The 15,124-nt window shown below is 39.4% G+C and overlaps 2 protein-coding genes across 2 annotated transcripts; both read right to left on the bottom strand.

The window, feature by feature from the left end:
• Positions 1-1,971: 1,971 nt before the first annotated feature.
• On the bottom strand, positions 1,972-5,870 carry hoxb9a (homeobox B9a). The gene is made up of 2 exons (XM_036590541.1): positions 5,059-5,870; positions 1,972-2,315 (listed from the first exon to the last, which is right to left on the bottom strand). Exons 1-2 carry the CDS (start codon positions 5,570-5,572, stop codon positions 2,080-2,082), a joined length of 750 nt encoding a protein of 249 aa, XP_036446434.1. The 5' UTR covers positions 5,573-5,870; the 3' UTR covers positions 1,972-2,079.
• Positions 5,871-11,204: 5,334 nt separating this feature from the next.
• On the bottom strand, positions 11,205-15,115 carry hoxb10a (homeobox B10a). The gene is made up of 2 exons (XM_036590540.1): positions 14,453-15,115; positions 11,205-13,086 (listed from the first exon to the last, which is right to left on the bottom strand). The coding sequence occupies exons 1-2, from the start codon at positions 15,042-15,044 to the stop codon at positions 12,809-12,811; spliced, it is 870 nt and encodes a 289-aa protein (XP_036446433.1). The 5' UTR covers positions 15,045-15,115; the 3' UTR covers positions 11,205-12,808.
• Positions 15,116-15,124: the final 9 nt, after the last annotated feature.

Below are 15,124 nucleotides of genomic sequence, written 5' to 3' on the forward strand. Positions count from 1 at the left end.
AACAACATATTTTCTGTATGCAACCGCTTGACAATAACCACAGTGTTCAACTACTATAGTATATATATATATATATATATATATATATATATATATATATATATATATATATATTCATATAGACATATTCATGTAGACACAAAAATGACAAGAACCCAGGTAGTAACTCATATAGTGTTCTATGTAAACCTTTAATACAAGTCCAGCATCCGCCGTGCCATCGCACAGAGAGAGAAAAACAGGAGCAGTTGTGTACAAAAAGAGCACTGGGTTACGTGACTGAGAGAGCGTTTCACTAAGGTTTCCAAAATCCAGGGAATTTGTTATTTTCTACAATAAATGATCAAAAAAAATGAAGGAAAAGGGGGAGCGATTTCAGCATGCCAAAGGAAGTGTGTGTGTGTGTGTGTGTGTGTGTGTGAGAGAGAGAGAGAGAGAGAGAGAGAGGGGGGGTGTCATAGTTAGAGAGGAGTCGGTTAATGGTGTCTCACACTCCAATAATACTGTTGAAAGTTGCAGACAGACGTGCACGCGACTCCAGAAAAGTCCAGGCTTTTAGTTGACAGAAGATAGACATATGCAAACATGTTGGGATTTCTGCACAAGCAAAGCAATACAAGGTCGAGCGAACAACATTGGAACATAATAGTTATCTCTGACAACACAAATTGACAACAACATGTAAACATTATCTGAAAGTAGAAAGAACACGTCTACCTGCTTATTCAAGTATAAGAACTCTTCAAAGCTCATCCCTTTTAACACAATGTAAAACGCAATCCACCGAAACCAAGAGAAAAAAACATCGTATTTACAATAAATTAGAATTCTCATACTAAGACTACATATGAAAGAACTTTCAGTTTTACTAGCTAATTCAAAATCACATAAGAGGGTAATTAAACCTATCTACAAGACATGCGCTGATGTATGTAAACATTTATACACGTAAATGCGACTGAATGTGTATTCAGCTGGGTTATCATACTTCATTATGGCCGAATTATTTTATTACTAACACGCTAACTACACGCATAGAAACACATCCAGCAGATATCGTCCATAAGTTAATTCGTTCTTTGATGTCATAATTGGGGCAATATTTAAATACATACTGGAATACGTAAGGGCCTGTACAGTTAATGTCTAATTACAAAACAATGTTGAAGTTGTTACTATATGACATTTAGATTGGTATGTAATCTAAACATAATTTTTATTAAATCTATCAATGTTTTAATGTCTTATTTAAACGTAAAGTAACACAGGATGGTGGAAGTAAATTTTAAACTCAAAAGTATTACATATTACCAAAGCAAAAGGATTTCATCCAATAAGAAGAAATATGTTGCTATAATAGACTTAAAAATGAGCATGGCAAAGCTAAGGAAAAGGCATTCCTATTTTTATTCCAGTATTAAGACCCTCAAATAAAATGAAATGTAAAAAAGAAAAAAAAAGTTAAAGAGCTAGCCTGTTAATGACTGAATACCTGAATATTTGTTCCATAAACGGCGTTGAAAAGAGTTCCCTTGATCTAAGGAAACATCAAATGTAACGAATAATAATAATAATAATAATAATAATAATAATAATAATAATAATGCCGCAATTTTGTTAAAGGCGTAATCACCCCACTGCCAAAATAACGCTTTTACAAATTAGAGAAGAAAAATAACGATGTCTACTCTGCATTTCTTTTAGTAAAAATATAAGTAGCCGTAGGTATATTTACGTTAAGAAGGAATGGTGGAAACGAAATTTAAAATAAAGGACAATTAGTAGGTATGAATTACATAGTTTCATTTTTTTCTAGTTTGAGTTCGTGACTAGTGTTCTGCTTTGCAACCAAGTAGCCTCATGAAAAGAATACCGGTGAAGAATATTTATGTCTAAGTATTCTCTGTTGGTCTGCATCCCAGAATTTTTTTTTTGTTTGTTTTTTTTTGTTTTTGTTTTTTTTTTTTTTAAGTAGGGTAAACACACAGGCTACAAACACTCCTTGTATCACTGTCCAGAGGTATGCATACTTTAGATTAAAGATGGTAGTTAAAGACTGGGCATAGCTTCTTTTTGCCCTCATTCCTTGGGCTGGTCCTTATTCATTTTCTTCATTTTCATCCTTCGGTTTTGGAACCAAATTTTAACTTGCCGCTCCGTCAAGTTCAGCAAGCGCGCTACCTCGTGTCGCCGGTCTCGGGTGAGGTACATGTTGAAGAGAAATTCCTTCTCGAGCTCCAGGGTTTGATATTTCGTGTATGGACATCGCTTCTTCCTGGACGAACGGGCATGTAACCAGTTGGCTGATGGATCATCTGCAAATGACAACTCAGTTAGCGTTTCAAACAAAAACACTCTGTTAATGAGTGAAAGTACAACGTTCAACACCGGCTAAATATATCCTACACACAGGCATTTATAATTGGAGTTTACAGACAGGCAGCACTGCTAAAAATATACCATAAGAGCAAAACATATTGGGGAACCACTAGAGATGTATATGCATTATTACAGGCTAGCATCACTCGAGTTCCATAGAGGCCCTGTCAGCCTTTTTTTATTTTTGTGCATTCGTAATGACTTACAGACACCCTCGTGTTATTATATAAGGCTGGAGAAATTGAGTTAATGATACATTGGGGTGCGGCCCAATTGAGTTAGGCTTGATGACTCCAGAAAAACGACTGGTGTCTACAACCTGTGCAATGACAGCAGTGAATACAGCTTCATATAAGAAACAGATTATGAATTTCATCTTTGCCGCGACGTTCCAATTATGTTTGCCTCACCCTACAACAGCTTAACCATAGTGGAACGCGTTCTAAACCGCGCTCGCTAGTGACATGATATTATCTCCTTTTAGGGAGAAATGTGGAGAGAATTATGACGGAAGAGCTTCTCTAAAGAGGCTTCTTCTCCCTCAGTGGCTTCCTCGGGAATGCAGATGGGAGTTCAAAAATGTTTCCACTAAGTCGCCTTTGGGATGAGACATATAAGGAGACTGCATCTCGAGCACGGTTAGATACAATGTTGCGAGCGCTCATAAGTCTAGAAACATGTTGGATATGCATATACCTTGAAAACGAGCGAGGTAGAAGTGCGTTTTGACCCATGGCCCACTAAAGAGGTTGACATTTTTCCCAAGCTCAGAAACGGTTCCATTATAACGTCTTGTCGTGTCGCGTGAAGCTAGCATACTGGGCACATAACTTGGACCTAGCGCTTGAGGGTCACGAGCACGAACGTTAGTGAATTGGGAACTCCCAGCCCAGCTTCCCTGGATGCAGCCATTCTTCTTCCACCCGTGAAACTCTATCGTCTAACTCCCCGAAACACGCACTCCAGTTCTACATCAACTGGCTCGGATATCCTAAATCTTGTGACTCAATTCTATTTATATCACGAATAGGAAGATTCTTCCTATCAGGAATGATTAATGCATGTGTCAGTCAGGTAGGCCTCGAGGACATGTCTGAGATATGTGTAGTCTACCACATTCTTACTTAGGAGACAGTTCTGAGACATAATCTCTAACAGTAAACACTAAAAGGGCGCATGATGTAATCCATTACAGAAAAAAAGATCAACAACGCAGTCAAAGTTTACAGTCTCATTTATGGCAACGCCTCTTGACAATTCTTTCGTATTGTTTTGGCAGAAATGGGGGTTTTCATATTGGAAAGCATGTTATTACATTTCCTTGCGTTTTGATTGCACCGTTTTTCTTCGGGACCTTTTTGCACTATACGTCCCAGAGAGCCCACATACAACAATTAATGGATATGTTGGCTCCTCTTGTAACTTAATAAACTTGGGGGCGGGGGAGGGGGGCAATATCTTCTCATGGGCAGCCGCGAGCACAAAGAGGGCCATGTAATTCCTAACTTCATTGCTTTTTCCTACAGTTTATACTGGAACGCCGCCCAGGGCAGCACAATGGGGATTTCTATTGCGCACCATTCCATTAGTATTTGTGTTGATCGAGACTACTTCGCGGATTAAAATCAATGTCCGTTCCACGTCAGTCCGCCCAAATCGAAAGCAACCGTTTGTCAAGACACGTGCCCCCGTCGATTAAGGATTAAAGTATATTTTTAGAGTGTTAGGCTTTCAGTAGAACCCAGGCTACGTATTTCTTTTCACTGTCTCTTTAGGGGAGCAACCATGAATACGTGCTGGTAGGGTACATCTTGATGAATCATCCTTGCTTATACTATGCGTCTCTGTTGGTTCCGGGATAGAAAGCCCTCATTCTCTGGACTGGCTGAAGCCCACTCTCGCATGTACCAGAATCACTTGCATCCAGACCCCTACCACAACAAATGCGTCTACTGGTGATTTTTTTCACGTTCAAAAAAAAGGTCATATCAAAGACGGGGCAGTCTATTGGTCCATTGGTTATAGTTGTTATTATTAATAATAAATGCTAATAAAATACAATAACAATAAAAAAATACGTTAATAAATCTTTGATATTAGGGATATTAGGGATGTACTGTAACATGCCACGGAAGCTCGAAATAATGTATGAGCTATGAAGGCTAAACAGAGAAGCTTTGGGGAAAAATCATTCACTGCTGATCTAAAAAAAAACAGGCTGCTTAACCCTAAGGTGCGCTGAAGCGCGAATAACAGGCTTTGTTACACAAATACACACACACACACACACACACACAGAGAGAGAGAGAAAGAGAGAGAGAGAGAGAGAGAGAGAGAGAGAGAGAGAGAGTCCAAAATTCCAATTTTGAGAGCGAGGAAAAACAAAGTCACAATCAGCACCCTTTACTCCCACCTACGTGGCTCAGGTTCGACAGAAAAAAAAACAACAAGAAAAGCAAACATCGTCTGATCATGGGATTGTAAAATCAAAAGCATGCAAAACTTGCAAAGTTCTACAATCGTGTCGCCTACAAACAAACATGCTGTCTCTCGAACTCTGCCTGCCACATGAGCAAACTTGGCTGGGTGGGGAGGCTGTGGGTCTCGGCCGCTTTGTTCGCGTTTTATGACAGCATTAAAAGCTTTACAGACAGTTCACTTCCTCGTTTTATAACTTACTTTGATCTGGTCCTTCTTTGTCCTCGCTACCTTCGCAAATGTCCTTACTGTCTTCAAATCCGGAGCCGTGGCTGGAATTCATCTCCCGAGCCGAGGAGGATTCCAAAACATATTCATGCTGTCCTCCGAGTTTTGGGGGCTCCCCGAGGTGTCCCAGCAGTGGCTCCATTTTGACCTGGCTCTGGCCGGGCAGTGGCTCGGCTCTCGGGGCGCAGTCGAGCCATGTGCGGAGGTACCGGGTGTCCGTCGAAGGCACGGGCTGCGTTGGGATGTAAGGATGGTAGACCGCTGGTAAGCCGTTGGACGTGTGGGGACTGAAAGGACTCCATGTTGAACTGAACACGGGAGGCTTGGGCTGAAAACTACACGACGGGAATTCAGGATGCTCCCCAGTTCCCGCTTGCCTGGAGTTGGAGTACTGTACATTGGAGAATCGGGCAGCACTCGGATCTTCTCCCTCATGACTTATGATGGAATCGACATAGTAGTTGCTTAGAGTTCCAGAAATGGACATTCTCGGACATTATACAACGTACGGTTCATTGAAGGGAAAACGTGTACCATAGAACTGGGCTTTCCCCCCTCACCACAATGCTGCCTCCACTCGTTCGCCTACAAAGTAGAGCCGGGCTGCTATGTTGTGTGCTTCGAGCGAAATGATTGGTCAGTCTTTTTCGCGAGCCTGATAAAGAGTCAATGGGGCGTAAATCAATCCGCCAAGGGGCTGCGCAGAGCTCTCCTCCTCTTGCGCTATCCATATTTTCCCCTCTAAATAAACTGTCTTGTTTATGTAATATGCAAAATGGGAGTGTGTCTATATATCGTAAGATATCTACAACCTGTCGGGGAAATATCCGCTTAAATTATACAACGTTTTGACAATACGAATAAAAATGCATAGGCCTATTCGAGGCAATGGCACACAAAGAAATGAGAGAATTCTGGTTTTCTTTTTCTTCTCCTTCTTCTTCTTCTTCTTCTTCTTCTTCTTCTTCTTCTTCTTAATAAACAGACGCATGTTTAATGTGTCAGAGCATTCACAATGCTAAAGAGTAGTTTTATCATGTTATTCTCAGCTTGCGTATGGAAAATGTATCAAGAGGCCTTCAAGGACATTAAGGTGCCTAAATGAAGACAAAATCATCAGTCTGTCAAGTTCATCCATCTTTTAACAAGAGTTTGCTCTGTTGTAACATTCTTTTGAAACATTTCACAGCCTTTGCCTGTGTTCTTTAGCTGCAGACTGGTCTTATTCAGTGCTCGTGGAGATAATTCTGAGTTTTATTAGGAAATTAACAGTAATTTTTCTTAACGAGTGTGTTAAACAGTACCCAGCGACAATCCTCTTGTATTTATGGAAGAAACTACTTGAACTTTTTGGTCGTTTAATACTATAATAAAATACTACATCAGGCAGCTTTGATTTTTATAGACCTGATATACTGCCTGTGGCGAAGACCGTAAACGAGTGTGCCGTAGCATTCCGTGCACGCGCTCCCGAGAAAAAAGTACGATTTAGACACACTTGCTTTGAAACGTTTTTTTTTTATTTTTTTTGCAATCGACATACAGAGAATTGCTAAAAGCGCTATATGTTGATTGTGACGTCACATTTTGTATATTGCTTGGCACATTAGCCTCTTTTGTCTTCCTAAACGTCCAGCATATAAACAATATTACCTCCTCACACGTCCAGCTAAAACAAGGTGCCTCCCAATGAAGGAAAAGTTCAATAAAGGTAAAAGTATTTAGGGTTTGTGCTTTTTTTATTATTATTTAATGCACAACTGTGACAGATATTTAAAAACTCGTCATCTGAATGTTTAAGAAAACAGTAGTTTAGTTAATACTGCGCTATTACATGTAGCTTTTAAAAAATGCGAATTTTGCATTTGGCACTGAGCTAATTTTATACACACCCTGTAACTATGAGTAAACAGGGCCAATGTCATAATGAGACACATTCGTGCAATAAGCTCTGGGAAAGCCAGAAAACCACAAAAATGTGAAGCACCTAAAGGGTAAATTAAAACCTTACTGCTTTCCTGATCATTTAAGTTAATTAGTAGAAGGCCTAGAAACTAAACACTGTGGGTTGCGTTTGTGTCTTTATCTTCTAGCATTTTGATTATCGTTGCAGTCCAAAAAAAAGCACATAGCTCCATTTTTGTCATTTTTATTTTTTCTATATCATTTGAACCCTACAGCTGTCCTTTACATTGCGTGAAAAAACAATGACAAATGTATCAATAGCAATGCTTCAAAATGCCTTTAAATAAGTTTTTCTTACTTTAACTTACGTTAAAATTTAAGAACATTCTGCCTTCTCCTGTAAAGTTACTATTTGGAGATATATGTTTTCTTTGGACAGCGACGATATGTTCCAAAATAAAAAAAATAAATGTATGGCGAAGACGAATTGCATAGTTTATATATTTTAATAAAATAAAGGCATGCATAATAATTTCAAAATGTAAACAGTTTAGCTTCTCCTCAAACCTGTAGTGGCTATGCATTGCCCACACCGCAATTCCAATGCGGTACTAACTCTTCTACTACTGTGCACATCTCTCATTCATTTTGGAAAGTATTGCCCTTTGCCTGGATCATATTCAGTTCCCGAATACATCACCACTAGTACAGGATCATATCCCTGCTTCGCTAAGCAGCTGTCAACGGTATGAATGGGCAAAGTTAACCACGTCTCAGTCTAAAATCTTTCACTTGATTGTGTACAAAGGTTATTTTTGATCTGCAGCATAGCAGACAAAAGACCACCATCTATCTATCTATCTATCTATCTATCTATCTATCTATCTATCTATCTATCTATCTATCTATTCAAAGGCAAAGACGACTATTCCTGGCTTAAAACAAGGCGATGGCAATTGCTACAGCCGTAATAAACCATACAACTGCTGTTAATACACCCAAGAGCAGCGTGATTTAATATTAAGAGTGTATATACATAAACTTCAACACATTGATCATAATACCTAATGTCACCGCTCAGGCACCATAGGTCTATGTATGTAATGACCCTTCAAGTTTTAATGGGAACTAACAACAATACAAAACACACACAAAAAACAACACCAGAGATAACAATAATTTCCTTAGATGCAAGTTAAGTGGTACGTACACTCCAAGTGTTAACAACATTTAAACTAAGTAGTAGACCTAGAAATCACATACGTTCGGTTGCAGTTGTCGTATTTTAGACTAATTCTGTATATGATGCAAATGAAAAAAGAACTAATAAATGAATGTTTTTTTAACGAAATCTCATGTCTTATATAATCTAACTGGGACATATTTTGAGGTTGCAAAACATCCCTAAACTAAAAAAATTAAATGTGAATATTACCTGCGTATACGCTACTTAGACTGAGTGATTACAGAAAGCACGATTTTCTACTATGCACGTCTGTTCATATCAATAAACGAACATATGTGCTCTGTAAAGTTTAGCAGTACACTAAAAAAATATCACATTTGAATAAAATGTATCATATCAAAACAATTGCTGCCGAGACGGTGTTGATGTAATAGATTCCAACTAATGTGCAATTCATGGAATCAAGTCAATGCATCGCATTTTTTCATGAAGTATGACAAATATGACAGAAGTGTTCATGCTATTATTCACCATGGACCATGTAAACTTTATATGTAAGCACGTAACGTTTATATCTGGGATAGCACGGTGTATTTGCTAATTACTGCATGTAGTTTTAGATTTTTGTAACATTTAGTCACCAAATCTAAAAACGTCTTTGTATTGGGGGATGTGGGGGGGTCCAGTCTGGCAGTTCCAATGACATTGAAGTTGTTTGACAAAACAACACCACTGAGCATTTTAAAAAGTTTATTTTTCAATTAAGCGTACGCCATACTTATCTAACACTTCCATAATCGTTCTTATTCGCACGGCAACCGGAGCCACTGAATGCATGCACTACTCATCCAGACAAGCACATAAACCAAACCACACACACACAAACACACAAGCGCACGCACGCACACATTAATGGACTTCTATGACGAAATAGAGTTAAAAAGTAGCACGCATTTGCGCATTTGCGATTTTTCAAAATACCTTCGTAATTAAGTTGATAGACTGTAAACAATAAGATGAAATCATTTAGAGTGGGTCTTCATTCTAGAGAATGGCACGGAGTCAGAACAGTTCGCAGCAGTGGTGATAGGAACCAGACGTCTGAAGAGTTCAATGCCTACAAAAGGAACATTAAAGAAAGTTATTATATGTTTCTTGATTGCTGATCTATTGCTGTATGACAGTCTTTAGAGTAAGTTTTGGCCTACAACATGTTTTTAAAATCTAGCCATGGCGGAGAAGTACATGCATGGCGTTCTGAGGACAAATAGTTCCCAAAGAACATTTTTGTCAGAGTTACTACTGTTTTATCATAATACGCACTGCATATACAAAACTCAAAACATATGTGTAGGTTCACTGATCGTTTTGGATACTAGATCTGCAGACATTGCGACCCCTGCTTCCTATCACCACCATAAAATCTGAGTCGGTGTGTGTCTCTACAGTGAACCTCTTCGCGTCAAACCAGTCGGAAAGATGTATTTACATTATGCAGGAATTTAGAAAAAAAAACAAAAACAAATCAGTGGAATTCCCTAACGTGTCTAATCAGTGGTGCACAATCAAAGACTAATTTAAATTGCATTTTTTTTGTAAGATTTTATCATTAGGTATGCATTTCGGTGTATTTGACGTGGTAGTTCGTCACATTAGCTGACAATGTCTTTCTAGCCATTTTTAGACTATATCACAGTTTGTTACAGTGATATCATGGCAGTAAATCACACATTAATGTATGAAATATTAATCAAGTATACTATATTTGCTCAAAAGAAGCTTTCTATAAACAATGCCTTCAGACATATATTAGTCAACTCCCCGGCCAAGAGTTAAAACAGGTTCGTGTGAAAATGAAGAAGTCTGATGTGTTCTGGGTGGGAAGATTTACAACTGCTGTGCGCTGAAACATTCATAAAAGGTATTATGTTTGTAAATGAACTGATGATCGCAAAGGAACGGGCTTGAGAAGTCATCCCAGGCCTCCACGCTGCTCTGCGTGCAACAGGTCAGCTAATGTCAGCAAGATGTTTTGGATCTGCTAGAGACAAAAGATAAAACTGTTATAAGCGTAATTTTGCACAAATTGTCTTAGGTTCTTTAGTAGGGACAAATCTTGGTTGCCAATGCTACGGCGGTGCATTGGTGTGTATCAGCTGGAGTAATCCAGGCAGTTTCAGGTTCCTGTGTTATTAAACGTCCAGCCCAACAACGTGAAACTACCTAAATCACACACCAGCTTGACCTTCTGTGCGTTCAAAGGTGAAACTGTGGACGCGCGCCAGCAAACGGTGAGAAACACTGAGCTGGAGTGCTGGAGAGTCCACTCGGATTTTAGCAGGGTTGGACAAATGCAGGGAATCATGTGTCTCTTCAGAGTGTACAACTAACACCACAAGACATATACATTAAAGCAAAAAGAAGATAAAACATAATATATAGAGCCCAGAATGATGCTGTTAACATGCACGTGTTGTGAGGTTAAATTAATTTATGATGCCGAAATTTCAGGCGATTGTTCAAAGCAGTTACCGGGTATAAAGTCATTTAAGTTCACAAGCACATCCGGTCCTTTGACTTCAGCAGCCTGGCTTAGTAATAAAAAGCGACTCGATTGCCCCTGTTAAAAAGGGGGGCCCTGTGTGGCCAATGACGTTGGGAACTGTGGACTCTAAACATGGCGACTCCCAAAAGCACAGACGTAGTCACTGGCTCAAACAAAAGGGCAGCAGCTGTATTTTGTGCGTTGTATCCGCATATGTTCTGAATTATTTTTTAACCCTCCAACCATTCAGAGCGAGCTGCGCAGCCTGGGAAAAATGAAAGGCACACACGATAATAGAGATACATTTTAACTTCGCTTCAAACAGAGATGGAAGGCAAAACCTCTCTGACATTAGAATAACATGAAGGTCACGTCTCCGTTTGATATTGTTAAATTGCCATATCTTTTCATGCATTCCCTGAGAGATATAGACTAGGTTCATTCTCTCCTGCCTTTCCAAGACAAAGATAATCTATTAACGTTTCTTTAAGGCGGAAAGTTCACTGATCTCCAACAAGGGCTCAGGACTAGAAGGCCATGTGGACTTTAAAAGCTGAATTAATAAATCCTTGAACATCCTGTTGTTTGCAACTTGACTTTTGAACTTCGTACGGTTGTATTTTCAAGATTACGAGGCAGAGTTCAACAACTATTCCAGAAAGAGCAAAGACATCTGCTGTGCACGCGCACACTCAGTAACTAAGATTACATTCTCCATTTTATCAGCAGCATTGAGCCATTATTCAAATATAGGAAACGTATTTACAGTTTTTTTTTGTGAATCTCAGTTTAATCTTTCGAATTCCAGTTGTAGATCTACTAGCCTGTCTTCTTTCTGGAATCCGATAGGCATGTTAAAACTCAACGATACGCAGTACTGCTGTGCGTTAAAAAGGAAAAGAGTGGACATCAGTCAGACATTTAATATGTCAGTAATAGATGTACTTTTTTCTAAACCTGCTAAAGTGAATATCTCCTAGAATAATTTCAAAAGATGCTTTTCTGGTTTATAAAAATATAAAAATAAAAGTCAAAAGTCAAAAATAAAACTCAGTCAACTCAGATTCTCCACATAAACAAATGCAATACATGGACCATACATGGGTCGTACACGTATTTAGTGTCCGCAATCTGATCTACTACAGCGGGACTACACCGTCAAAAAAAAGAAATCTAAGTAACCTGGCTGCCTTTTAATTTTTGAGTGTTAATCAACAGAACATTAACCTGTTTTTTTATCCATTCATTTAATTTATAAAAGTTCAATCAAATCTATTTTTAAGTGGCCTGGTATCTTTTTTTTTTATTTTCAGTTAAAACACCACAAAAAAAAATTTGCAGTGCACTAGGCTATTGAGTGCAACCGATCAAAATTCGTGCTAAATCACATCAAAAAATATTGCGAAATGGTCTATTGAGAATTTTGAATACGCCTTATACTTGTATGATCACTTACATTTATTATTAATATTTCAAAATGCCAGATTTTCCACATCAAAAATTACTAATAATCAGAAACAATCAAATGCAACCAGCAGCGGTTGACCAGAAAAAACATCCATGTCATGGAAGCAGACAAACTTTACCTCCACCTAGAATCAAATTTCAGCATCCCAAAAACTAATCTACCTGTGCTTGATGTAGCCATGCTTTATTTTTCTTTTTTAACTTACTGTGTGCCACTTATTGTGCTATTTTTGTTATTGGTTCCCAATTTATTTGCTCGCCCTATCCACAATAAATAAAACCGATAAATAATCTCGTGGTTTTCTGCACATAAACTGTAAACAATAGTCTTCGATGATGGAATGAGAAGAAAAATATTTTCTTTTGAGGAAAGAGGAAATGGCTCAAATGGAACCAATAAAGTGCACGTAAGGTCATGAAAGACTTTAAAAGCCAGCACTGAAGCCAGCTTTATGACAAAGCGTTCTATTGGCAATGCTGAGAAAATGGTCTCGTCTTCATGTGAAATCAGCTGTCTAATCCGTCAGCCTTAACTTAATCCAACAAGTGTGCTGAATATTCAGTCCTTGCTATATTGGCTACAGTCTCGTTGGTAAGCCTTTACAATGACCCACAACAAATCACATGGGTAAATGAGTGCCCGCATCCCTTGTCCTGTGCTCCCGCGTCATTTTCTTTAGTTTCATCCTGCGATTTTGAAACCAGATTTTAACTTGACGGTCAGTGAGATTGACGCTGCGGCTGATCTCCAGGCGGCGCTCTCGAGTCAGGTACATGTTGAAGAGGAATTCTTTTTCAAGTTCCAGGATTTGGTGTTTGCTATAAGGACATCGCTTCTTCCTCCCCGCTTTCGCCGACAACCAGCCTCTCGTAGCGTTATCGAACGTCACGTCTTCAGCTGAAATGAGAGAACAGACGCTTTTTGAACAAAAATAACAGCCGCTGCGGCACTAGCAGGCTAGTTTTATGACAAGAAATAAAGCAGACATTTTATGACAAGAGGTAAACCCATTAGCCTTCTGCTATGGATTGTGTGCCACTGAGCCATGGACTGAAAGAGTTCGTGTGGTAGTGGGAGAAACTGAAACGTACAGAAGATTCCAATTATGTCCACACAGCCTTGAAGTTTCGCACATGAATTAGGGAATCTGCTTTCTTTGTGAAACCAAAACCCTTGTTTTGTTAAAAAGAGCTTGTTCTAGTGCATTTGAAAAAATGAAAACACATCATCCCCCCAAAAGTATTCAAAGAAAAAAAGCACCAAAATGAGTATTATTCTGGGTCTATTTGGGCAGGTCTAACCGTTTTCTTTACTCCAGTGCCTTTGAATTGTACACACATCACCGGATATATTAATCAAGCCTATAACACGAAAGTTAATATTCGAATGAAAATGCTACTTCATGCTCCTAATATCTTACTGAAATATCTCTCACTTTAGATGTGTTTGAACATGATTTCAGCCCAACCTGGATCTGGAGTCGTTGAAACGGCCTTCATACTAATAAAAAGAACGTACGAAAAAGGCATTAAAATATAGCAGTGGATCTTTTCGAAACTGTGGTAAAGTTTACCAAAGAAAAAAAAAATGCCACACTTCGGCTTCTGTGTGTAGATTTCCACTCCCAGATGTGTGTCACATTTGCTTGAAAGTGATAAATTTAAAGTGAAACATGAAAAAATAGTGTGTGAAATGTGTTCTTCTACAACTGAAAGAAGGAAGTGCTTACTGAGAAATAAAAAAAACACAGCTAAAGAGAAACCCACAAATAAATTCAGTTCCACGATTTAACTGCATGTCACGAATTTAGCTGTGGGTTCCATTTTTCGTTTAGTCCTACGCTAAATGCATCTTGCTGTTAATTAGTTTATTTAAACTGAGCGTTATAGTCACCGGCATGAAGAGTAACTAATGCTTCCAGAATTAGACACCGCGTTTTGTTTTATCCTGTGAACTGACTGTGGTCTATTTGCTATGTTCGCGTGCCCTAAAGCAATAACACACCTGGCCCACTCGGCTCCCAGTTGACAATGGAGCCTTCCGCTGTTTTGATGTTCTCTGAAGCGTTGTGTGAAAGAGCAATTCACTCTGTCTGGGGTGGTTTCGTGCAATAAATTAATTTATTAATTTAGCAGTTCGCTAACTTCTTTTGTGCTCCCTCGACTATTACTGTTAACAACGTTCGTAAAAAGAAATAAAACGTGCTTTTGGTCAGCTGGAGACGTGTTATCCCGTGTTATTTCTTACAGTTTTGTATACCCACCTTGTGCCTCGTCTCGGGGAGGTTTGGCGTCCTTGGAAAGGTCTGTAAAAGGTTTGTCTTGCTGTAAACAAGGCGGCTCTGTGGCGTCTGCGTTGCTTTGACATTTGTCTAAAGTGGTGAGTGTAGCGTCCCGACTTCTGCAGCTTTCCCTCCCTTGGCTTGGACATTCTGTGCAGTCGAATGTCAAGTTATGGCTTATAGGTTTGCTGTCAGAGTGCGGATAAGGTTGCCCAGAGAAGCTGATGTTGTACAACTGGTGGGAATGCGGCAGGCTGACCGGGAGAGCGCCGGCAGTGCTATGCGATGTTGGGGTTTTGTGTCCGGGGTAACAGGACGGTTCTGGACGGAAATAGCCCGATACGTGGCCAGTGCTGTTCATGGAGCCCACCTCTGTCATGAGTCTACTGAACACTGGGACATCGAGAGGCTGCTGCGTTGAATTTCTGTCCGAGTCCAGGGTAAGATAAGAGACGGTTTTTCGGCCTAATTCACTAAAAGGACATGCGCTGACCTGTGAAACCCGAGCAGAACTCAAGTGCGAATCTTCCCAGGTCCTAGCTCCATGGTGGATTTGGTGCCGCGAAAGAGCCATAGCTTCCTGTACCGGTGACAGATGATGCTGGTTTATTGTCTGGAATGCTAAAGACTCTGACAGTATTGCCCAGTTAGTCT

Source organism: Colossoma macropomum, unplaced genomic scaffold (assembly GCF_904425465.1).
Source record: "Colossoma macropomum unplaced genomic scaffold, Colossoma_macropomum, whole genome shotgun sequence".
NCBI classification, from domain to species: domain Eukaryota; kingdom Metazoa; phylum Chordata; class Actinopteri; order Characiformes; family Serrasalmidae; genus Colossoma; species Colossoma macropomum.

Excerpts from the sequence above, each read along its gene's own strand:
- hoxb9a (XM_036590541.1), bottom strand. The coding sequence starts at position 5,572 with ATGTCCATTTCTGGAACTCTAAGCAACTACTATGTCGATTCCATCATA. Across the intron at positions 2,316-5,058 it reads CAAAGAAGGACCAGATCAAA|ATGATCCATCAGCCAACTGG; the intron begins GTAAGTTATAAA and ends TGTCATTTGCAG.
- hoxb10a (XM_036590540.1), bottom strand. The coding sequence starts at position 15,044 with ATGGCTCTTTCGCGGCACCAAATCCACCATGGAGCTAGGACCTGGGAA. Across the intron at positions 13,087-14,452 it reads TCCCCGAGACGAGGCACAAG|CTGAAGACGTGACGTTCGAT; the intron begins GTGGGTATACAA and ends CTCTCATTTCAG.